This window comes from Podarcis melisellensis (assembly GCF_964234715.1).
Source record: "Podarcis melisellensis genome assembly, chromosome: 9".
Taxonomy (NCBI): Eukaryota; Metazoa; Chordata; class Lepidosauria; order Squamata; family Lacertidae; genus Podarcis; species Podarcis melisellensis.
This window is the reverse complement of record NC_138541.1, coordinates 59032526-59057163: the sequence shown is the minus strand read 5'-3', so window position 1 is coordinate 59057163 and position 24638 is coordinate 59032526. Positions and strand designations below refer to the sequence as shown.

The window sequence follows — 24638 nt, the reverse complement described above, 5'->3', positions numbered from 1 at the left end:
GATACATTCTTCTACAATCGAACTAGCTTCTTTGGTGTTAAATACCACCTGTACATCATCTTTCAAGCTATAACATGTTGTAAATTTCATACATGTTTTCCGAAGCTTTCCGCAGGTAGCAATAACTATATTGTGTCCAACATCTTTTGCCCACTTAATCATTTTTTTAATGTTCACCTATTGGTGATATCCATAGGTTTTTTTGTGTTCCAGAAGATCTTTATTCCTCCTCCACACCCCCAACAGACTCCTCCTTATATAATGATTAAGAAAGTCTTTATGTACTTTGACTTTGTCATGCCACAAATAGGAATGCCACCCATATCTTCTATCATTTCTTCCCAAATCCAGTAATCTAATCTTCATTAATGTTACCCACTCTTTTAACCAAGTTAAACATGCTGTTTCATGATGCAGTTTTAAATTTGGTAAGGCTAAGCCTTCTCTTTCTTTTACATCTGTTAAATTATTGAAACTTATTATTGGTCTCTTCCCTTGTCAAATAATTGTAGTAATGTCTGTTTGCCATTGTTTAAAACATACTACTGAATTGATTACTGCCACGGTCTGAAAGAGGAACAATATTTTAGGTAATACATTCTTCTTTACCACCGAAATTCTACCCATGAGGGACAGATGCATTCTTCTCCATCTCTGTAAATCCACTTTAACAGTATTCCATATTTTCACAGAATTGTTTTGAAACAACATTACATTTTTGTCAACCAGACCAGGCTCACAAGGAAATCGGTCTTAATATCTTGCTTCCAAACACATACTGCTCCCTCAGTATAGTCTCCCTCATGTTGTACTCAGGGCTTTGGAATTCACACTATTTTCAGAACTATTTCACCCCCTAAATATTAGCCACATTTATTATATAGGTTATTAATAAAAATGATATCCTGTAATTGGATTTGTTTAAAAAATGAAAAAAATTGGAGTAGTCTTTTAACTCTGCATTACATTTTATAATGCAACAGAAAAAATAATGGAACTTCTGTTCCAAGTTATTTCTTTCTTTCTGAGCATTTTGCCTTTACTCATTTTTTTAAAGCAAATGTTTAATGCAAGGATTAATGCTTGTCCATCATAGATATTTCAGTTCATAAGAATTCCAAAGAACAAAAATAATTTATCCTTTGTGGTTTTTACTGAAGCTATACAACAATGTTTGAAATTTAAGAAAGCAACAGCAGAGTTTACTAAGCCCTAATATTCACCAATAACTATGTTGAGCTTCTGAATATCCTTTCCAATTCTTCAAGGAAGACTCCAATACAATTCTTGTCATTCATTCACTGTTTCCATTGTAATGGACAAACCAAAACAATGAAATCATCTTCAAAACCTGGGCTAAATCCGCACATTCTAAATCAACAGAACCACATGAAGCCTTGTTGTGAGAACAAGATAGCAAGTTGATTTACTGGACTGGGAGAAATGCCCAGATTTTGTGGGTGGTAAGGAGGAGGGGGATAGTATTAGGTTAGTGAAGAGGAATTGGTTTTTAAGGATGAAGGAATACTCACTTCCCAGGTTTGGTTGGTGGATGGCTGGAGTCTGTGAAAACCACTGTATATACATTAGAATGAACCATGTAACTTGAGTCAGTATTGTTGACTTTTATAAGAGTCTTTTATATTGGATTTTATGAGAGATATTGTCCTTATTACATAGAATTTGTCTCCCAAAGAAGGCCTCCATATATTGGGCATTGTTTTGGCAGTGGGTAAATGTGCCCTCTTTTTATCCCATCGCTGTTTGCCTCCAGCTAGTACAAAATAAATTTGTTTAATGTTCTTCTTGTTCCTGCGTCAGAAATTGTATAATTTGAGGAGTTGTATTCAGCAGAGACCCCACCATCTGGGATTAATAATCTTGCTATTCTAATAAACACCTTGTAAAAGGTTGAGCATTTGCCCTACAATCCTAGGAAAAACAAAAAATATAGACTCTTTTTAAAAGGGAAAAATGTATTTTATATTAGCACTTCTAAATCTTTTAGGACAGCTATTTGGCTTTTGAGCCCCTCAATATATAGATTTTTTGTGTTTCCAGAAAAATATTTTCCCTCTCAAGGCTTTCAAAGCATTCCAGACATGTGTTTCCTTAAAAGAGCATGTTGTCCAATCATTGCAAATGCATCATAAATTTATTTAATAAATATATTCTGTTGAGTATATTTTGCTTTAGTGTCACTATCATGTCATGGGGTAGCCATACTTAGATGCAACTTTTATGTTAGAAATTTAAAAACTAGCCTTCTCTATGTTTCAGGCCCTTGTAACAGATGAAGATAACATGGAGGATGGTTGCTCTCAGAAACTTGTCTCTGCCAAGTACCTTCGACTCTTGTTGCTAATATTGATTCCATGCATTTGTGCTCTTATACTTTTGCTGGTGATCCTTCTTACATTTGTGGGTAAGTACTACATTCATATGCAAGGACAAAAAGATCAGTGCAACGGACCTTGCTAGTAATTTAACTTAATAATGTAAAGTAGCACCGATAGCATTCTGTAATTTAAGAGAAAAGATGTTCAGTTATTAATTTCTTCTCTTGGTAGGCAAGAGGAATACTGCATTAATAGTTGTATGGTGAGCATATTTTGGTGTTTCATATCTGTGACCCATGGGTCACTTGATAACCACCTATGCTTGCAATAAGGTCTGAGCTTTAATGTTCATGAGATTCCTGCATTAAAGTTCATCAACCTGGGAAGATAACCCAATCAGGAGAAGGAAAGGTCTGATCCTAAATCTCCACTGCCTTGTGGGAAAACTTTGGGAGGCTACGGAGTAAACCCTACACAAATCTGGAGTGGAGTCCCTAAGATGGTTGGGTGGCGTCTGCTATGGCTCTTTCTGGCAACTCCTGCAGCCAAGCTGGTGCCAAACGTATTTGGGTCACATCAGCAAGGCCAAAGGAGCGTGTGTCTTGATTTCAGGGCAGCCCAGGACCTTGTTTTTAGGGCTCAGCCCAGGAGATGATTTGCAATAAAACATTTTTATAGCCTCTGCATTTTATGTTTAGATGAGCAAAAGAATCCTGCATTGCCGGGGGTTGGACTGGACGACCCTCATGGTCCCATCCAACAGAGTTGCTAAACTGAGACCTGAACTGAATTGGGGAATGACTTGCACTGCCCTATGGTTTACCACTCCTCACCCCCACCCCGGACTGGACGACCCTCATGGTCCCATCCAACAGAGTTGCTAAACTGAGACCTGAACTGAATTGGGGAATGACTTGCACTGCCCTATGGTTTACCACTCCTCACCCCCACCCCGGAATAAAGGGATGTTTTAGAGCAGTGTTTTTCAACCACTGTTCCGCGGCACACTAGTGTGCCGCAAGATGTTGCCTGGTGTGCCATGGGAAAAATTGAAAAATTCGAAAGATTTAAAAATAAAGTATTTTATAATTTTTCATATTTCTGTTTACTTACTATTTCATAATAAAGTAATTATAAAATACATTCTTTGTGTTTATTTGATTCCTATTCAAGAGAATTACTTTATATATAGTCAATATAGGCACAGAGTTAATTTTTTTAACATTTTCTAATGGTGGTGTGCCTCGTGATTTTTTTCATGAAACAAGTGTGCCTTTGCCCCAAAAAGGTTGAAAAACACTGTTTTAGAGAATGTCAATTTTATTTTTTGAAAAAAAGAAAGAAAATAATTTAGAATCTGAAAATGGAAACCCAAATAAGTCTTTTATAGGTTTGAACTTTAAACTGCATAATGCTCTACATAGCAAACAATGTCTGTCTGGCATTTTAAATGTTTTTTTAAAAATAATTTCTATTGGTTTTTAAACAAAAACAAATACAAGAACCATTAAGCACTTATCCAGCAGTACATTGAATGGTGTTTGTTCTATCAATTGACTCTAGATATAAACAATGTTTAAACATACTGCTTAATGTAACCTCTCCACTGAAAATATTGAGCAGTTGATATAACAAGGTCTTGATTTTGGTCATTAACATAATTAAAGAAAGGGTCCACATTTCTTGGAAATCCGTTTCCACATTTCTGTTTGTTATGCCTTTAATTGCCTTTCTGTGTCTGGTGAGATGCTTAGACATTGCTGTATCCCAGATATTATTTTCCCATATGTTCATTTTGAATTTTATTAAGGGGAAGTACATTTGTCTATAGAGCTACAAAGTGTCTTTTAAAAGATACAGATGGCAATGTACACAATGGAAGGAAAATCAGAACACTGATGCCTAGAATTAAACAAACAAAAAACCCTTATCCTCTCCTGCCTTCTATTCTATAGCTTCCAACTACCTACAGGATTCTCTTCCAGTAGGTAGTGTATGGGATGTTCATTCTTGTTCAGTGAATTTTGTCAGGTTCTCTGGTTTATGTTCTATGATTTTTCCTTCCATTCAGGTGTGTTGGGGAAAAAATGCTTACATTCAAATGAAAGCGACTTACTTCACCCTGATGGTGACACTGAAATGCCTGATACTCTTTTTCCAAACATGACTGAAGGTCGTTCAAATGTTGTTCCATCTATGGGGAACAAAATACAACCACCATCTTGGACCACAAACCCATTATTTCACCTTGACCAAATACATAAAAACTTCAGTATACATAAGGGAGCTGCACAGGTTGCCTCACAAACCCCATCACTGAAAACTAGTCCTACAGGTGAAAAGATTTTGACCAAAACTCCTGGAGACAACTCCTGGTCATCAACCAATACAGGAGATGAAACGCTACAGTCCACAGACACATCTTTGAAGATCATAGGCAAGAATTCATCTTTTTCTCTCCTGAAACCTACCAGTCCATCTACTGTGCAGCAAATAGATTTGAAAAAAAGTAAGTTTATATTAATATGGATCCTTAATTAATTATGATGCAAGAAATATAATATAATTTTGTGGTGTTATGATTTGCATACTTCCCAAATCAATAGCTACCAAGGAATATCAGTTTGTTCAGGTAATTCTCATCTTTTTTTGGGGGGGGGGAGTTGTTGACCTTTTTTTGTTACTTTTGCCCAGAGTTGTTGCACAATACGACAAGGGTTGCCATGCGTCTGGAAATTCCAGACATATAAGTCCTTATCTGGACCTTGTTTAATGTTGAACCATTATTTAGCTGGCTAAATAATTGTTCTGAACATGGGCTATTGAAGATCCCTGCCAGTATGGCAGACTAAGCTCTTTAATCAGAAGCAAATACTGTACAGATCACTGCTTAGCAAGATACATTAAACAAGCATGGGTAAGTACATTAAGTACATCATATTAAAGTGATAAGCCTGTTCACTTTTTAAAATTGTCCATTTGTTGACTTGCCTTGTTGGAAGGCTGTTGATAATTCTGTTGTCAATAGCTAAAATCCAAGAAAATTAGTCTCATTTAAATCTCATTTGTAATCAGTAGAACTAGCTGGTTATAAGCCTTGTTGATTTAAATGGTACTTAAGCACAATTGGTTGGATTGAAGTCTTTGTATTGTAGGGGGCATCTCTTCTCAAATGTGAAGATTTTACTTTTATATGTGTCTTGGGCACTTCCTCCATAGTGTGTGTGTGTGTGTGTGTGTGTGTGTGTGTGTGTGTGTGTGTAGAGAGAGAGAGAGAATATATTTAAGGGCGGCTTATAGACTTCAGATGGGACATTCTGAAATGCCCTGAAAACTGGAACTGAAACTGAATAAAATGTCATTCCTTGTTTTACCTTTCGTAGTTTTAGTACATCTAGGTAGTCTACTTAGCATGACAGTTATTTATCAGCGACCATTTTGCTTACACTACATATACCCTGCAAATAAAAGGGTGAAAGTAAGGAACTGCAAACTTAATAAAAATAATATGATGTAAATATCTGATCAAAAACAGATAAAGGTAGATAAAATCTGAGTTGTTCTGCAACTTGACCTCAAAACGTTGCACTAAAGGGAGACTTGGCATGGACACAGTCCTCATTGAAGAGATCAGGGCCAGCTCAAAACAGCTGCCTCACTCTGTTTAAAGGTAGGGCTAGCTCTGGCTGGGATAGTTACTGGTTCTAACATGTACACAGAGGGGGGTATATTCTTTTAATTTCTCATAAGTTAATTGATATTCCTTCCCTATATCCATTGTGTTACATATACATGCATACATACATACATACATACATACATACATACATACATAACTACCAAACAGTTGCTAGCAATTCTCTGTGACCTCTTATTACCTTTCAAAACTGAAGAAACAAAAAGCTCCTTCTATTGCTTCATTCTCAACTGCATGTCTTTCCAACAGCCTGTCAGAACAATACAGTTTTTAAAAGACATCTGAAAGAAAGCAGGAAGGATTCCTGCCAAATTTTGGGGGGCAAGGAGTTCCACAGGGCAGGCCTTGCAACTCTTAACAGCGCAGTCCCTCATTTTTGCAATGGGCTTCTTCTCTTTTGGTGCCTTCATCTTATGTTATACCTTGTTCCTGTATAATTGAAAAACACAATGTTTTTAAAAAACATCTTGGCCCCTGGCAAAGGCCGACTAAACCTAATTTTAGTTAGAGTGAAGTTAACATTTTTTCTATAGTAAACTTAGGGAACAGCTCTGTTATAGAAATATTTGTGGAACATGTGCTTTGTGTGTTTATAGGTTAAAGCAAGCACAAATATTTACTACAGCAGTCTACCTGTAATACTCTATTACCTTCCGAGATAATTTAACTAAGGGAAAGGAAGAAGAGTAGCCATAGCTAAGGTAAAAGGTAAAGGACCCGTGGATGGTTAACTCCAGTCAAATTAGACTATGGGGTCTGGCGCTTATCTCCACTTTTAGGCCAAGGGAGCCGGCGTTTGTCCACAGACAGATTTCTGGGTCATGTGGCCAGCATGACTAAACCACTTCTGGAGCAACAGAACACTGTGATGGATAAATTATCCAAGACAAAGAAAGAAGAGTAGCCATAGGCACACGCAGAGCATGGGGCCGTTGACCTAGACTGTGCAAATCATACCAGCATGTCATTCTTTCTCTTCTGTGTCAAGCGACTAATGTAAGAAATAATAAAAAAGAGTATCCACATATTAAGTTCTTCCCTTACTCACTATTTTAAAGTATGTAGAAAAATTTCTACCCAATGCCCTGAACTCATCATATTGTGCATCTCTGCTACCAAACACTCAGTGAGGTTAGAGGTGGTTCACAATGTCAGATTCCTTCTTGAGATTGTGTATTGCAGGCACAAGGTTGTGTAGAGCCAGTAGCCATTTCCGAGATTGCAGACAGTTGCTTTCCAGCAACCATGAAGACAGAGATGGCTACTGGTTTCCTACATCCTGATATTTTTTCCACACAGTTTTATACCCACATATGATTGCCTGGAATAATGTGACAGCATGAAAAAGCCCTTGAAGTGCAACAGAAGTACCATTAAAAGCAATTTAATGTAAAGAACAAGAGCTCCTTTCAGTCTTGAGCCAATAGTGTTGCATCTATAGTTCAACCTGTTTACTCATAATCTTTCACTTTCCGTAATGTTATATTTTTATTTTTTTGGTGGCTTACTAAGTACATAAACTAAGTGGAATTTAGTTAATTCAGCCTTATAAAATTGTTGACAAAGATTATGGCCTATAGAGTATAAACTCTTATTTGCTGAGACTTGTGTTAAATATAAAAAAAAATTGATTTTTAATAGACCAATTGTAAGTTTTGCATCTCATGAAAGAAAATATTTGCAAATTCAGTGCTGCTGTTTTTCTTGCAAAATGTTTTCTGATCCAGCTGAAGGGGAAGCAGTTTTTGGTAATTTCCTCTCTTGCAGCCTTTGTGCCACTTTCCACATTGCTGGGAAAATATTTTCAGAGGGCACAGAACTGCAGTGGGGAAATTGCTCCCCCTTCTCTTAGGTTAGTGGACACTTCCATTGGATCACAAGTCCTTCTACAGTTGGAATGCATTGGTTTTGCTCCATGTCTGGACTAGAGGCTATGATATGAGAGTGCATTTGTGTTCATTTTATAGTATAGCTTATTGGCTGTCATAACTGATCTAGCAGCCTGTCATGCTTTGTTCTGAAAAAGTGTTTCCAGAAAGAAGCAAATGATATGAAAGAAAATAGTTTCCGATTCCAACAGAGGAACTGAAATGCATACACATTCAAAAATATTTTGGTATTTTTGTAAACACACACCTTTTTAACCAGACACACAGTTTATATGTTAAAAAAATCTGCTCATGGGAAAAGATCATCATTGTGTTTCCATAGAACACATAGGCAGCATAGAAACGCTATAAATAAATTAAAATGAATATAATCTCAAGTGATTATAGGATATCGCATAATCAAATGGAGCTTTGGATGGGTTGTACCAAGTGCTGTTCTGGCATTCTTTGTTACTATAATTTTACACCAAAGGGGAAGATAGGCTGACACTAGTGATATAAAAGCTGGTTTAAAATTTACTTTATATGTGAAAAAAGTATTTTCAAATAACATCAGGGAGGTGGTGGTTTGGTGAAAAGTTGTGGTGTTAGTTTGATTTTTGCATTATCAGCATGTTAGTCACGTGGCACATTATTTGATAATTTGATTGATACTGCAAATCAGAAGACACCTGGATTGTTGGTTGTAGAGACTTTTAGGGGGCTTCTAAACTTAGTATTTCTGTAGGACAGATTCAAGTGCATACTGAAACGTTAGGATTGCACAGTTAAAGAAGATTGGAAAGTGATGGGAAAGTGTATTGAGAAGTGTGAGATGAATAAATTGGAAGACACACACACCCCACAAGCAAATCAGGATGAATGTTAATTGTCATGTAACTACCCCACAAATCAATCAGAACAAATGCTCAATAAAGAGCAGATATAGTCTTTAGTAAGCTTTATGCAAGCAGGGCTTTTTTTCCCAGCCAGAACTTGTCAAAACCTGGTTCTGGCACCTCTCAGGTAGGTGCCATTGCTATGATAAGAGATCAAGAGAAGTATTCATGGTGAGTTCCAGCACCTCTTTTTCTAGAAAATATAGCACTTGGTACAACCCATCCAAAGCTCCATTTGATGATGGAATATCCTATAATCTAGAAATATAGCACTGTGTGCAAGCAAATCAGGGTGACTAGTCCCTAAACAGATTGTCTGGAGAAGTTCTTTGGCTGCATCTATACTACAAATATATTCTGGTTTTGTACCAGTTTAGCTATTTGCTACCCAATAATCCTGAGAACGCGGATTAATAATAATCTGGGACGCGGGTGGCGCTGTGGGTAAAACCTCAGTGCCTAGGACTTGCCGATCGCATGGTCGGCGGTTCGAATCCCCGCGGCGGGGTGAGCTCCCGTCGTTCGGTCCCAGCTCTTGCCCACCTAGCAGTTCGAAAACACCCCTAAGTGCAAGTAGATAAATAGGTACCGCTTTATAGCGGGAAGGTAAACGGCGCTTCTGTGCGCTGCGCTGGTGCTGGCTCGCCAGAGCAGCTTCGTCACGCTGGCCACGTGACCCGGAAGTGTCCTCGGACAGCGCTGGCTCCCGGCCCCTTAAGCGAGATGAGCACGCAACCCCAGAGTCGGTCACGACTGGCCCGTACGGGCAGGGGTACCTTTACCTTTACCTAATCCTGAGAACTATAGTTTGGTGAGGACTAAACTGAAAGGGGAATAGATGACATTCCCCTTTCAGAATTGCTGTTTTCACAATTCTGAAGTGAAGAAGGAATGACTATTGGAAAGTAATACTTTTGTCCCTATGAGGCATGTGTACAGTTCATCTTAGCTTCTGGCGAATAATATTTTTGGAAGCTCCTAGTCCAGAGGATTCCGAATTGTTTCCAATGAGGGTCAGTACAACATGGCTCAGTTTAAGAAATGGAAATTGTGTTTGTGTTTGTAATGCCACATAAAACTTAAGTAATTTATTCCAAAGATTTAGCCACTCCATTATTGAACATTATATAAAATAAATTGGGTTAGCCCCAGAGCTTATTCAGACAGAAGTATCTCCCATTACTCTGCAGAATGGGGTTACAAGCTCATTGGATGGAATCAAAACTAATGGGGATAATCCTGTGCACAGTTTTATTTTTTTACAGTATTTCAAGAATGGGCTGGACCAATGTATGCTTGCACCAAGTGTGGTATTTCTGGATATTAATTAGACATGACTGGCAAATGTCCTTTAGACACTATTCTTTATCTCCTCTGTGTGGTGGTTGTAAAGCCTCAGGTTATGCAGTGGAAAACCCTGTTCTTCCCAGCTTCTGTTCTAACCTCTCAAGAGAAGGGATTTTGAACAGCACATTGCTAGAATATATTAATTGCCAAAGTGTGGGGGTTTATAGTGGAAGAGGTAGTCTCTGAGAATTTAATTGCAAAAATGTGCAACATATAGTATGAAATTGGTTGTTTAAATATATTAACAGAGGCAAAACATGTTGCAATAAATATTGTATCCATGTGTTAGGAATAGCATTGGGGAACCCTTGCATTGTAAAATGCAAGGAACTGCAAAAGCTAAGTGATGTTATTATAAGTTGCTTATTTAATTAAGAGACTCTAATATGTTATGGAAACTTGGACATAAATTAGAGGGAAGATAAAAGAAAGGAACACTGAAAGGAAAATTTAGTTAAGTTGTCACTTTAAAAATAAATAGAATTTGCTACATGCAGCGTAAGAAAAACTCTGGAAAGCAATCAGTGGGAGTCTGCAACATACGACAAGGATTGTTTAAACCCTGAAATGTTAGATGCTTCTAATTAAAATAAGACAGTAATTCTATACCATTTACCTGGGAGTAAATCCCATTGATTCCAACAGGCCTTACTTCTGAGTAGACATTTATAGAACTGTGATATCAATGAATTCTTGACATGACCTACAGAGGCACATGTAAGACAGAGGTCAGAAATATGTACAAATACAAGAATGGGAGATGCTAAATGAAAGCAGAATTTCATACTCTGAAAACAAATGCTGTTGATAGGTACACAAAAAACAAGGTAATTAATACCAGCTCCCACAAGAGGTAGTGAACACTCCTTTCCTTGGAAGTTTTTAAGCAGAGGTTTGATGGCCATCTGTCATGAATGCTTTAGCTGAGATTCCTGCATTGCAGGGCGTTGGAGTAGATGACCCTTGATCTCTTCCAACTCTTAAGATTCTGTGATTCTATAAACAGTGCAATCCTATGTATATCTGCTCATCAAGTGCAGTGGGACTTTCTCCCAGGCATCAGATTGCAATGTGAATCAGACAAGTTCTGACAGATAAGATCAATTTCTGAATGATGAAGGAAGACCTTCATTGGCAAATTACACTAGCTATGTTAATTAAAATATACCCAGGAACTACAGATCATTATTGGAAATGTAAAATACCGGGGACGGGGGTGGGGTATTCCATATTATGTAGTCATGTATAAAGACCTAGATATTTTGGAATTTAGAATTATCAGAAATAAAAAATATAATGGGCTACAACTTCCCAAGAGATCTAATGATAATATTATCTGGATATTGGGGTGGTGGGGTGGTGGTGGTGGGGAATACCAGAAGATATAGATATGACAGCTTATTTGTAAATGGCTGCTATCAACATAATATTTCAGAACTAGAAAAGTACCACCTCTTTGCCTAACTAAAGCCTGGGATGTGATGCATATGGTAAAATTAACAAATCTGCTTAAAATGAGAGAGGGTAGACAATGAGAAAATGTTATAGTATAGAAAAATTGAGGTTTTTTTTAAATATTGGAACAGTAAAGTGCAAGACTCAGTGAATTCATAATATTTGTTGGGGAAAATTTAAGAGTGCAAAGTATAGATGAAATAATTGAGCTGAGGAAGGATTATTATTAGGTTCGTTTTTCCTCTTTAAATGCTTAATGATGTAATTAATTACTGGATACTAAAACTGTATTTATGAAAAATATTTTGTGGGAATTGCACAGTATTAATTATAGTTCTCTACTACTGTAGCATATTGTACATTTCTGTATTCTTATAAAGAATAATAAATACTCTGAATAAACTAAAATGAATGAAGGAAGGACCAACCAATGTTAATTTTGAGTCTGCTTAGGCAGGCTGCAATCCAATACACCCATTGAACTCAGTGGCACTTACTTGTGTTGTAAGTAGGGTTGGAAGGTTGGAAAACAAGGAAAATCCCATATTTGGAATTACAAAGAGAGGGATTGAAAATAAAACTGCTGATACATAATAATACCTTTATGTAAATCCATGGTGTGGCTGAATTTAGTGAACTGGGAAAGCATAGTGCTAGAGAAGGTGTAGAGAACAGCATTCAAATAATGTAGTAGTGATTTGAGCATTTCCCCTTTGACAAAAGCAGAAAACATGTGAAAATTTTTAGTTTAGAAAAAGGTGGCAAAGGGAAAAAATGAGGTAATAAAACTCTTCATAGTGTGGAAAAACTGAATAGATGTTTTCTTTCAATTATAATGCTAGTTCTCCCAATGAAATAGATGTACCAGGACAGACAAATGAAATGACTTCTTCACACAATACATATTATATTTAATTTATGGAATTCACTGCCATATGATGTGGTGATGTCCAGTGGCCTTGATGACTTGAAAAGAATTTTGGAGAGATTCATAGAGTCTCTATCAATGTTTATTAGGCATTATATGTTCGGATGTAGTAAAATCCTGAATGCCAGCTGTTGAAGGGAAGATAATAGAGGAGGGATGTTGCTCCATGTGCCCAGGGGCAAAACAGGAATTGGCAGGGGGTAGAGTGGGCAACAGTATATCAAAAAGAAGGAAATGTAAATGAGGTTTGAAGTGAGAAAAACAACAGCAGAGAAAACAAGAAAGTAGTGAACTAACAGAAGAGGCAGCTAAATGTCACATATTTGTTTGAACTATTCAGCCAATTTTTGCTTTGTAGTATAATAATGTTGTTCATCCTCCGCATATGTTCTTGTTTCACAGGTTCCTGCATAAGTATCACCTACAGCCAGTGCCAAATGCTGCCATATAACCACACCACTTTAACACCAGTCCTTTCCATTGTCAAAAGCATTGAAATGGAAAAATTTCTCAAGTTCTTTGGTTATCTCAACCGCCTCAGCTGCTATCAACACATCATGCTGTTCGGCTGTAGCCTTGCTCTTCCTGAGTGCATCAGTGATGGTGATGACAGGTATTTGGGAACTAAAATGGGGTGATTAGAACTAACTACAACCAAATATTGAATCATGGCAATGCAGCCTAGAGTTAAACCATATGGCCTTTTTTATTGAAATAATTTAGCTGTGGATGACAGTCTCCAACAGATTTTTGCCAAGCTAAACGAGCTCAAAGGAACAAGCTGCAATGTATTACTCAGGGACAAGTAAATAGTATTCTTATAACAGTTTGAACACATTAACTCTTGTGAATGATTTTGTTATAGATTATGGGCCAGTTGGATGCATCTTAATCCACATTTAATTTAGCGGCAGAATTCAATATGCAGCATTTTGAAATGTCCTGTGAAAGCATTTGTCCCCTTCCCGAGAAAATACAGCTCACCTTAAATGTAAATGAATTCTTACCTATCTGATGTAGTTTTTGCCTGATGTGTTGTACTTTGAGTTGCTTTATGCAAAGTATACATTCCATTTCTCCCATCAGTAGCCCTGCAGCTGAATGTTTGGTGGTTTCTATAGTCCTAGATCATGCATGTGGTTTTTAGGCTCTGTGGCGAGGTTTCAGTGGGGCCAGCTACTGCCACCCCCTCCACACATTATTTCACCCTGAATACCTTACAGGTATTCCAGCAAAAGAAGGTTAAGTTTTCCATCGGTGTAGCCAATAAAGACACAGACTTGTTTGAGGCCAGGCACGGGGAACCCTACTCTTGTTATGTTCACATAATTGTGCTTTTCAGTTTAATAAGGACAACACTTGAAAAATACTGTGTTTTGTGTTGACACCACATAATATTGAAGATTATGATTTTTCAAGTCTTAAGCAGAACTAGCAGGCTTACAGTCCTGGATCTATACATTTTGCCACAGGGGGCAGAAGTCTGGACAGTTGCTGGAGCGAAGGGAGAGAAACACAGGAGGATGAATGGGAGCCAGGAGGTCACCCACATGTCCTGAGGCTTAGCCTCCACACCTTACTCTCCCCAATTTCCTTTCCTTCCCAGTGCCAGGGAGTCATCTTGGGGAGGCGGGGAAGTGCACCATGGCCCTTGCCCATGTGCAGAGTGTGCCAACACCAGCCAATCCCCCCCACCACATAGATGGTTCTTTGAAACTCCTCTCTCCTTTCCCTCCTTTGGCTCACCTCTGCAGCATCCTTGGGCTGCTTCTGACACAGATCTCCCCCACTTTAGCTTGCTGCTGGGCACCTCCCTTTTGTCTGCTACAGCTCCATGCTGTGCCATGGTGATGGTAGCTCCACCTCTTCCTCTCTTGGGGCTAGGAGGTTGCTAGAGAGGCAAGGAGGCTCAAGCTGTTCCAGCTTTCCTAGGCTTTTGGTTCCATTGGATGCCACCAGGACTTGAGTGCTCCAAGCCAGCCCTGTGGTTCATGGGTTATTTAGCCAGGCTGGCCCTGCGAGGATGGACAGCATTAAGTGGGAAAACTCTTTCTCCCCTTCTGTCCTGTGCAGGCTTCCTTTTCTTGGTGGCGGTAGTGACAAAGGGATGATGAAGAGGGGAAAGACTATTCATGTTTCCCTGCCACCACCACCACTGAGAGAAGGAAGGCCTTCTTTTCTTTGTGTCTTGGGACACAAAGGGGAGAAATACTTTTTTTGTGGTTCTGGTAAATGTCATTAGGGCAGGGTGCTGTTTGTTTCCCCTCTCACCTGCCGCCTGGGGCACATATCCCCTTTTGCCTCCCCTTGAGCCACGTATGCAGGTTTGCAATCTAAATAGGTGCAGGTGGAAAAGGAAAGAAGGAGTGGGTAAGGTGGGACAGCAAGAGAAAATAGATTGTCAAATTTTTATAATTGGAAAAGTTACATGAAAATGGATATTATTTGAAGCACTTGTTAAAGAGCAGAAGGGTTGAATCAAATGATACTCTGGAGCCAATGAGTTCCAGAGATAAACTACTGCCAAAGCAAATAGGCAGAGGCATGAGAAAAACAGATGTAATCTTTGATCTAAGTAAGAGATTAGTACCAGAGGAACATACAGCTCTAGGAGGAGTATAAAGATTAAACAAGAAATATTAAAAGGAGCAAGGAGGTTCAAGCATTTAGAAGTACAAAGAAATTTAAGTGAATGTGATGAAGGCAAGAATCCAGTGCAAAGGGAAAAGGAGGAGAAAATCACGATCGTTTTTTACAGACAAGAGAGTGAGATGAGCTGCATAATAAAGGATGATGGATACATGATTTTGAAGGGGCTTTGATCTGCAATGAAAAAAGAGACAGTCAAATAATGGTATTGATTCTGGTTACTCTTTGGGCCACCTTGATGTTACAGTCAACAAGTGATGAACATGGATGTGTGGATGAACCCTTATTTTTATGAGCTTCATACATACCTATAGACTTAGAAAGTTTTTCTAAGGAAGTCTAGCAATGTATCCACCGCACTACACTAGCAAACCTAATTCATCCAATTCCAGTCAACCTTATTCCCTATTTAGGCTGCAGTCCCCTTCAGGTTTCCAAATCAGGGTGCTGGCTGCTTTTCTTATTTCAAGGCTATTAAAATTATATTTAAATAGGCTAAAATAAATAAATGTTAATGATTATCGTTTTCCACGTTGTGAATTTTAGTTGCTGCAGGTGTGCTGCTATATATCTGAGTGGAAATCAGTTCAGTATGAAGAAATCTCTTCCTTCACAGAGTGATTAGCATTGATTCACACATAATGTTTCCATGTGATTACACACTAAATCATATGCAGTGCTCATCTGTGCAATGTCGGTGATTGCTTAAAGATGGCAAATGCAGGTACATAGGTATATCATATAAAACCACATTTGATAGCCCTCCATGCCACCATTAGCTCCTGTGGTACTGAGACCCACTAATCATGATTGTTCACTGGACCTAATGGTCAGGGGTCCCTTTACCTTTTTATACCCAAGTGATGGTGCCCTCTCCATGTGGCAGCTGTAGAAAAATATATAGTCTGCCTACATGGAATATGATTGCTTTGTTTTTCTTCAAATCGTTTCCCATGTCCAAGCCTTTTTGTGATTTATATTTATGCGTGTGTATTTTGTTTTAGTGCATTAGCAGTTGAACACTTCTTTGTTGCACCACTCCAGTATGGGAGTGCTCATCAAGACATGAAAAAGAAGTGGCAGATACCAGCAAAGTCACCCTCCCCCACTTGCCCAAAGCAATGTCCCATCATTTTATGAGGTTAATTCATTTAGTTGTTTAAAGGCATGTTTGGGGCTTCCTGCCACTGTTCATCTACACAATCCCTAATATACCTTACGTTGTAACAAAATGAAGAGATAGTAAGGTATTTTATTCCATATTTTTCTTAAAATACTCTTGCAATTTTTTGACATAAAATACCTAAATGTTCACATTTGGAGTCTGATTATATTTGGTTTCAGTTTTTTTAATACTAGACAATTACTTAATTGTTGTATTTAGTAATTGTATTCAGTAAAGACTGCTTACCTCCTTTGGGGACAGCGGCACAGCATGGTGAGCCACAGGGAGAGGGCATTCCATTACCGACATGGCTGGCTGATGTCATCATTGGCTTCAGCTGGCTGCAGGGGCACTTGGAATTGCCTGCTCAGTTTTATTTGAATTGGCCGATCATGGCCTTTGAAGGGAGGAGACAAGACCCTTTAAAGGCTGGGTGCACTGGGAGTGGGCAGCATATTCACCCCATATGTCTGGTCTGCCTGGAGGTACAATTTTTATATATATATTTCGACCAACATGGTTACCTACCCAACTCATTGCTGTGGAGCTAATTGATCATTGTCTTCAGGGCCAGGAAGGAATTTGCCTGTGGACCTATTGAGCCTGTCTGGGCGTTTTGCCTTTTTCATAGCAATTGTCATAACTTTGGCGGAAAAAGACATTGGGTTGGATCCATAGTCTAAGTGTTGGGGTGGGGAGTGGAGCCTTATCCACTCCTAGGTCAGGATCAAAATGCAGGGTACCCCAGTAAAGGAGTCTAGAGGGAGAGTTGTATCTGGTAGTCTAGACACCCTACTGGCAGCCTGGTGGGACTCCTCATTTGGGGAGATACCTGAACCCAGGCTCAACCCTGAAGGAGTAACCAATCAGGATATGCCCACTTGGAAGTAACCTCCAGTTCAGTGGAGCTTAATCCCAGATAAGTATGCATGGCAGGGATGCAGAACTTGTGACTCTCCTAAAGCTGTTGGATTCTAACTCCCATCCCAACTTGAACCATCCTGGCCCATTGGCAGAAATGAAGGGAATTGTAGTCGAAGAACATCAATGATGTATAGGATTGCAGGCTCAATAAATGAATTACTTTTACAGTAAAGAAAGCTCTTGATATCACTTAGTACTGTGAAGTACTAAACCTATGAGTGCTGAAGGGACAGAAGGAAATCACACCAAAGGTATAGCTATTAATAGCTACTAGAATTTAATAGCTGGGAATTTCGTTATGTGTCAAATGAAGAGTGGTAAGAAAGCAGAGGGCTGAGTGATAAGGGCAGCTGACAAGGAGATGAGTGAAAAGAAAACTATTGTTCTTAAGATATGAGGGAATTTGTGGAACACTAATTATGATTGGCAAGTATTAACATATGTATTGTCAAGTGTAAAAACAGTCTAATTTTGACATCTGGTTCAATTATTTAATCTTGATTTTTTAAATATAAAAATGTGTTCTCTGTTATAATTATTTCTTTTGGCATTAGAAATCTGAAACATTTATTGTTTTTATAGCATGATATTAAGCACATGTTCCAGGAGTTTTATTGTCCAAATCACAAGCAGAAAGGTTTGGTCAGGACACATAAAACACCTTTCCTCCATTGTTACAGAGGAAACATGAATTCCAGCACCTATTACAGGGTTGGTGAGGAACATGAATAGTCAGACAGAAGAGGAAAAGAGCATCTAGGTGTGTGTCTCCAGAAATAAATGAGTGGGCCTGGGCAAGCTCTCTAATAAGAATAATAATAGTAGTAGTAGTAGTAATAATTTTACTGATAATTCTAGTCACTAGAAGTGTCTGTAGAAAGAATAGCTCTGACTAAGTGGAGTTAAGAAACCAATGCATTTCATTTGACACAGCAGGTGAAAAGTGTTTTTTGTGGGGTCGGGGGGAGGCCAACTTCAGTCAGCCAGGTGTGTTTCAAACTACATTAACTTTATTTGAGAGGTCAGGATGAGCTAGTCTGATATGCATATTTCCTGCAGAGTGCACCTGGCAATTCTGCCTTTAAATAGACCCCTTGATTACAAGGTTATCGCTGCTGATTGGTGTAAATGTTTTTATGAGATAATGGAGGCCAGTAAATCTTCCATTTTGTATTGCAACTGATTAGGGACTAGGGAGCAAATGTTATAAAAAAGCAAGCTCTGCTAGAAAGGATTTAAGTACATGTTTCATGGAAATGAAATGGCGGGTGCGGGTGGGGGGGCTGCTCTGTGAACAAACTGCACTATGCTGTGCCACAGATCCAAACTTGCTTGTGGCCTGTGCCTGGAAGAAAAACATCAACATGAAGCAGTAATCTCAACCATTCCAGTGGGCACATAGCACTTTCATGCGGATGATTGCCAGAAACCCAGTGATTTTATGTGGGCTGGTGGAAGGCCCGACTGGAGGAATGTGGTGGCTATGCCTATGCAGAAGGAATGCGAAGCAAATTTTCTAGCCTTGAGGCCGCATTCCATAATGGCTTTTCTGAGAACTGCAGTGAACTGGTATCCGGATAAGTAGACGTCATCCTTATGAATGAGTAGTGGACCTTCAGAAAGGCAGGGACCTTTCCCTAATGTGGCTCCTTTCCCTAACTGATTCGTCTTGGAGGAGCGCATCAATCGTGGCTGGCATTTAAAGGGTCCTGGCTCCTCCCGCCAAATGCCAAGATTGGCCAATTCAAACAACATTTAATAGGCTGTACCAAAAGGCCCCACAGTCAGCCAAGACTATGCGGGTGACAGAATGCCCCCCCCCCAGCTCAGCTCACTGAGGATACACAATGTCGCAACCGCCACTGTCCCTGAAGAAGGGAGGTGAACTTTCTGTTGGTGGATATTTGAGGGGAGGCTAGTTGATCAAAGGTAAGCTGTATTCCTTCCTCTGCTGTGAACTTTGGGGTGAGGTGGTGGAAAAGAGAACGGGTAATAGAATCACTCCCTCTCCTCTTCCCTGATCCCCATCTATTCCAGAGTAGGGATGGGGGACAAATTCAATTCCATTTCCATTTTAAGTCAAATTTATCAATTTTGTACTTTCTATAACACATGAGAACTGAAACATAGTCATTCTTTGAAATGCACTTCTCCAACCGACCAATGTTTACAAAAATGCATATATTAGCCACCCAGAGTTGCTGGGGCAGATGGGGTTTTTTTTGTTTGTTTTTGTTTTTGTTTTCCCCCCACAAATAATAAAATTTCATTAGGAGAAATGTGTACCAAAATAGCTAAGAATTTTCATGAGAATTTTTCAAAAGAAATTTTGCAGATTTCTGCAGAAATGTGGAGAACCAAATTTAAGATTGGAAAAACGAGAAACTGAAAGAAACAAAGCTGAAAGAACTTGCCACTCTTATTTCAGAGTACCCAGTGGGCTTTTTACAGATAATTTTTATGCTGCGCTTGTGGATGTGACAGCATGCACATATTAATAGACAGGAAATCATTAGGGCTGAGGTATTTTTTGAGAAAGCTCATGTGGTACGGCTCTGGTAGTCATAGCCCAACGCTCCTGACCCAAGTCTGATATTCAGTCCACTGAACTTTATGAAAGTACTGTAAGTATGAAAGTATTCTATAAGTATGAAAGACTTACAGAAAACACAGACCAGAATTGATGGCATTCTGAAATACTTTTCTCTTGTACAGAAAAACTGTGATAGGCCAGCAATTCCTGATAATTCTTCCGGTTAGAGTCAGCTGCTGAATATTAGAAATGTATTTTCTATGTCCTAACACTTGGCTTTCTGTAATTAACTTGATTCCTCTTAAATATGAGGGCAGAAAACACTCAATGAGCTGTCGTGAGGTCATTTGGCTGAGAAGCAGACAATGATAACTGGTGGCACTCTTTTAGTTATTAAACTCTGAACAAATGGCAGTAATTAGTGTTAACTATGTTCAGTTTGAACAAGAAATTACTTCAGGTATCTAGGAATGTCAACAGAGTACAGCTTTAAAAACTCTTGTCCAGACTTAACAGCAGGCTTCTCCTAAACTTTCAAGCTGTGAAATATGAACCCTAGCATTGCCACATCTTACACACCCTTTCACACACTGAAATACTATGTACAATGTGCATCAAACATATCCCCTCTATTTTTCATCTATTTCTGTCCAGAATTTGCTGCGTGTAGTGTTGTCAACTTCAGTTAGCAGCCTCATTCTCATAGTAGTATGTTTCGACTGATTAAGGCTGTGTACACACCACACTTTTAAAGCACATTTGAAACACATCCTTCCCCTCAAATAATTCTGGGCACTGTAGTTTACCCCTTCCCAGCAACCCTTCACAAACTTCAGAGCTCAGAATCCTCTGAGGAAAATAATGTGTGAAGGAGTGGGGTTCATGCTTGCTGGTTCATCCCCAAGCAATCTGCATACAGTAGGTGTAAAAGGTTTTTTTCCATGTACAGTGCATCCAGTTGTATGCACAGAAGGTATTCCATGTGATTGGAAGCCCTACATGATCTTGAATCCAGTCCTTTTAAGCACCTGCTGAATGCATGGAAATTGATGGCAAGGGCCAGAAGATCCCAGTGGTCTCAGTGCACATGCAGAACACATAATGATAGTCAAACTGAGACTATTTCCCCATCAAGATAACATTCTTGTGACAATGTTTATGATGGAATGAGCTGTGTGAAAATGTGTTACAAGAATAGTGCATTACGGTTATACTATACCAATGTTGGATATGAAAGAGCAAACATTTCAGATAAAGAATAGTTAGTCTACTACCGGTTTGGATCAAGCATTTTAGGTAATGTTCCAAAACCATAGAGCAATTTTAATTATCATTGGATAATACTGGTTACAAGATACCACAGGAGTCATCCTATAAATATCCCTCTTTCACTTTAGGGCATTGATGGCCCAACTTGGTCCTCCAGCTGTTTTGGAACTACAACTCCCATCATCCCTAGCTAACAGGACCAGTGGTCAGGGGTGATGGGAATTGTAGTCCCAAAACAGCTGGAGGGCCAAGTTTGGCCATCACTGCTTTAGAGTCTAAAGAGTGCACTAGTGGTGCATACCTGTCATGCACTCCAGGTGCACGAAGTGTGTTTATGAGTGAAAGCAAGACCTCCTCTATGATACATCCTTGGCATATTATTTTATTTTAGCATAAGTGCAGTATCCCCAGGGTCTGGATTGAGCAGCACATGGTGCTTGCCTGAATAGTCTTCAGGTGATCTTTCACACATCTAGTGCATTCATGCTTCCATCCACATGACACTTGTCAAGGGCAGGATCATGGTCTAGAACAGATCAGGAAGAAAACTGATTTCAGAGAACAATGCTGGCAGGTAGCTCCTTTTTCTGAAGCATTCCACAGGACGGTTTCATAGGAATTTTATCATAGGAATCATTGTGGAACTGATCTTCAGGCAGGGAAAATACCCTGCATTAATGGGTTCCATTTTGGAATGTGCAAAAGATAAGCCACACAGATTTTATTTTATTTTTAAAATCACAGTTGATTTTATCTCATGATCCAAAGAAATTTAGTCAGGGAATACAAGGACATGCTGTGTTACATTATCCTATGTCCTATGATGGCTTTAAAAAAACAAACATAAATGGTAGCACTCATTTATTTTTAACATCTGGTATATAAAGATTAATCAAGATGTAGATGCTTCACCATAATATCATTGTTGACAGGGGGAACAAATAGGCCTGTATTAAATTTGATCACTGCTTCATATTTATTTGCTTTACTGAGCTTAAAGGACCAAATGTAGTTGTGGCAAGTGTTGTGGTAAATGGTATGGCATAGAATTAGCGTTTTCTTGGTTGCTTCCAGACCATAAACTTGGCCAATCTATCTAAGTATCATAAATTTCTCCTTTTATGAGCCCAGTCATTTCTAAATTATTATCAAGTTGTTAGTATAACCCATGTAAGCGTACTGCTGCAAAAGAGACTGATTTATAATAGTTATGCTTGAACTAATTTGCTGAATCTTCCTCCTACACACATAGGTTTTCATTTAGAAAATCTAAACTTATCACTGTGTGGATGTGATCATTGAAACATTAACTCAGTTGATAAAGTGGAGTGGAAAACAGCAATGTCACAAAGCTACAAAGGACCACCCATCCAGAATCCCTGTTCAAATCTAGAAGAAAAAAACACACCAATCCAATAAATGAATTCCAGTTGTGCAGCTTCCCACTCAAAGAATGAATTTATACAACAAAAGAGCCACATGGATTTGTTTACATTTTTAATATTCAGTGTAATTAGTGGGTTTCTAACTGTGCATTAAAAGCAACATGGTGGAAAACCATAGTTTTATTGGATCATTTATTGGAATTTTTGTATTCTGATCTATGGAGTTGAAAAGTCCTTCTGTACCACCCAGAATGAATGAAGGGCCTTCTGTTTTTATTTTATTTTTAAATGTATATATTTTTTTACTGAAGTGTTTGCCTCTACTCATTTTATGAGAACCAAGTGAACTGTTATCAATTTAGTCTTCTGCATTAGTGGAAAAAGTCTCCCCTTTTAAAAAAAGAAGTATGTTTTACATATTTTAAATTAAATGCTTTCTCAAGTTAATTGAAATCCTGCTTATATAATACTGTTGTGGGTTTGCAGGGGGCCAAGGATCCCTTAAAAGTTCTGGGTGCCAGGTTCTCCTCATAATTTCTGAAATTGTCAAATTAGGAAAGGTGGGGTTTGATCAATGGATTTAGCAAGGCTTTAAAAAGTAGGTCAAGCCAGCTTCCTCAGGAGATTGTCTGAGAGAGGTGCCATCAAGGAACAAAACAGGTGATAGCAGAGGCAATGCCATGACCAAAGGTGAACCGTCGGGACATTCAGTGTCAGACAAGAAGGGGGCGGGGAGGGGAGGTTGCCAGCGTTACAAGGGGCATGGTGTCACTACAGGAAAAAGTGTCCTTTTTGCACAAGCTTGAATTGCATTTTAGCAAGGGTTTTTGAGAGAAAGAAGGGTGGGGCTAGAGGCCATGAGGGATGAGGATCATACACGGTGTGTGGAGAAGACACAGAGATAGTGTTTTGGCTACTTTTGAATCCTATGCTGTTCTCCTGTGGGGAGCAAGCCCCTCATAAGATGCAGTGCTCAGAACCCTCTCTACATCCAGACTTGGGTGTAAATATGTGTAAATAAACCATATTCTTCACTGTGCCTCATTTCCCCCAAAAGAAACATAAACTCTGGTTAAGTGCCAAGACCCCTGGAAGGTGGCCGGTAACAATATTAAATGCCCTCTATGCACAACACTGGGGAAATTATCACATATCAGAAAGGTGATGGGTTTATCTTGAGCCTTGCCTAGTACTAATCTCTGACAGCAGCTTACTTGATACTTGGAAAGGGAGCCCTCACATTCCAAAATAGTATCTTTCACCACTATTTTGTGATGTGATGAAAGACAGAAACGTTCCAGAACTGTGTAAAAGGTCTCTGCCAGTAGCAGATGCAATACTGTACCAACAATAAATGACTTGCAAGTTCTCCCACTGACAAGGGCAGCTAGCTATCAGTATATACCCACATTGTTGCCTGCATGCTGTCCTGCCAATTAAAGCCCTGTTATCTGAGCCAGTAACACCTTTTCAGAACAAGTCACCCAATAACTCTTTTCCTGTTTGTGAGGGAGCTTTATTTTTGGAGAGTCAAAGACCTCAGAATATTTTGGAGCCTGTCAGTGTGTAATGTGCAGTTCTGAGGTAGGTCCTGGAAGCCATAGAAGGAAACTAGGCAAGACAAATAGGTGCTTATTTCTCTTCTGTCTCTTTCTTTCTTCTTTCTTTTATAGAGAACTCCTAATCCATAGTAGAATGGAAAAACATCAGTACACAATGATAACATTTTTGGCTTACTGGACACTTACAAATGGATTTTTATATCTAGATTGGATCTATTCACTTACTCATTTTTTAGACTTAATATACTCTCCTATCACATTTGAAGCTTATCCTTTGAACGTTAGCCTGAAACAAACTGAAATATACAACATATCATTCCTTACATATCGGCCATATGCTGCTGCGTTTCAGCAATACATCAACTCACATATGTGTCACCAAGGTGGAACACCATCAACTTACCTGCCAAAAGACTCATTGCTCCTAATCAGCGGGCCAGAAAGAAAGATACTTATCATATTGGGACACTGCGGGGTACAGTGATGTTCAGCTGTCCTGGCTGAGTGGCACCTGTCTCAACGGGGTTTCAGAGCGTATAAGCCTTACCAAGTGGATCGGTTGGCAAGCAGGTCCCACCGTCAACTTCCATGTGGTTTCTTTAGTTTCAAGGTCAGTCA

General features: G+C 39.0%; 1 protein-coding gene across 5 annotated transcripts in view; it reads left to right on the top strand.

Moving 5' to 3' along the window:
• CORIN (corin, serine peptidase) overlaps positions 1-24638 on the top strand; it is a 106799-nt gene that overhangs the window by 13488 nt on the left and 68673 nt on the right. For all 5 annotated transcript variants that reach the window (XM_081924379.1, XM_081924378.1, XM_081924381.1 and 2 more), the window contains exons 2-4: positions 2281-2425; positions 4411-4848; positions 12936-13146. In XM_081924379.1, the coding sequence (XP_081780505.1) occupies positions 2305-2425; positions 4411-4848; positions 12936-13146 (770 nt within the window). In that variant the 5' untranslated portion in view covers positions 2281-2304. The remainder of the gene's footprint in view (positions 1-2280; positions 2426-4410; positions 4849-12935; positions 13147-24638) is intronic.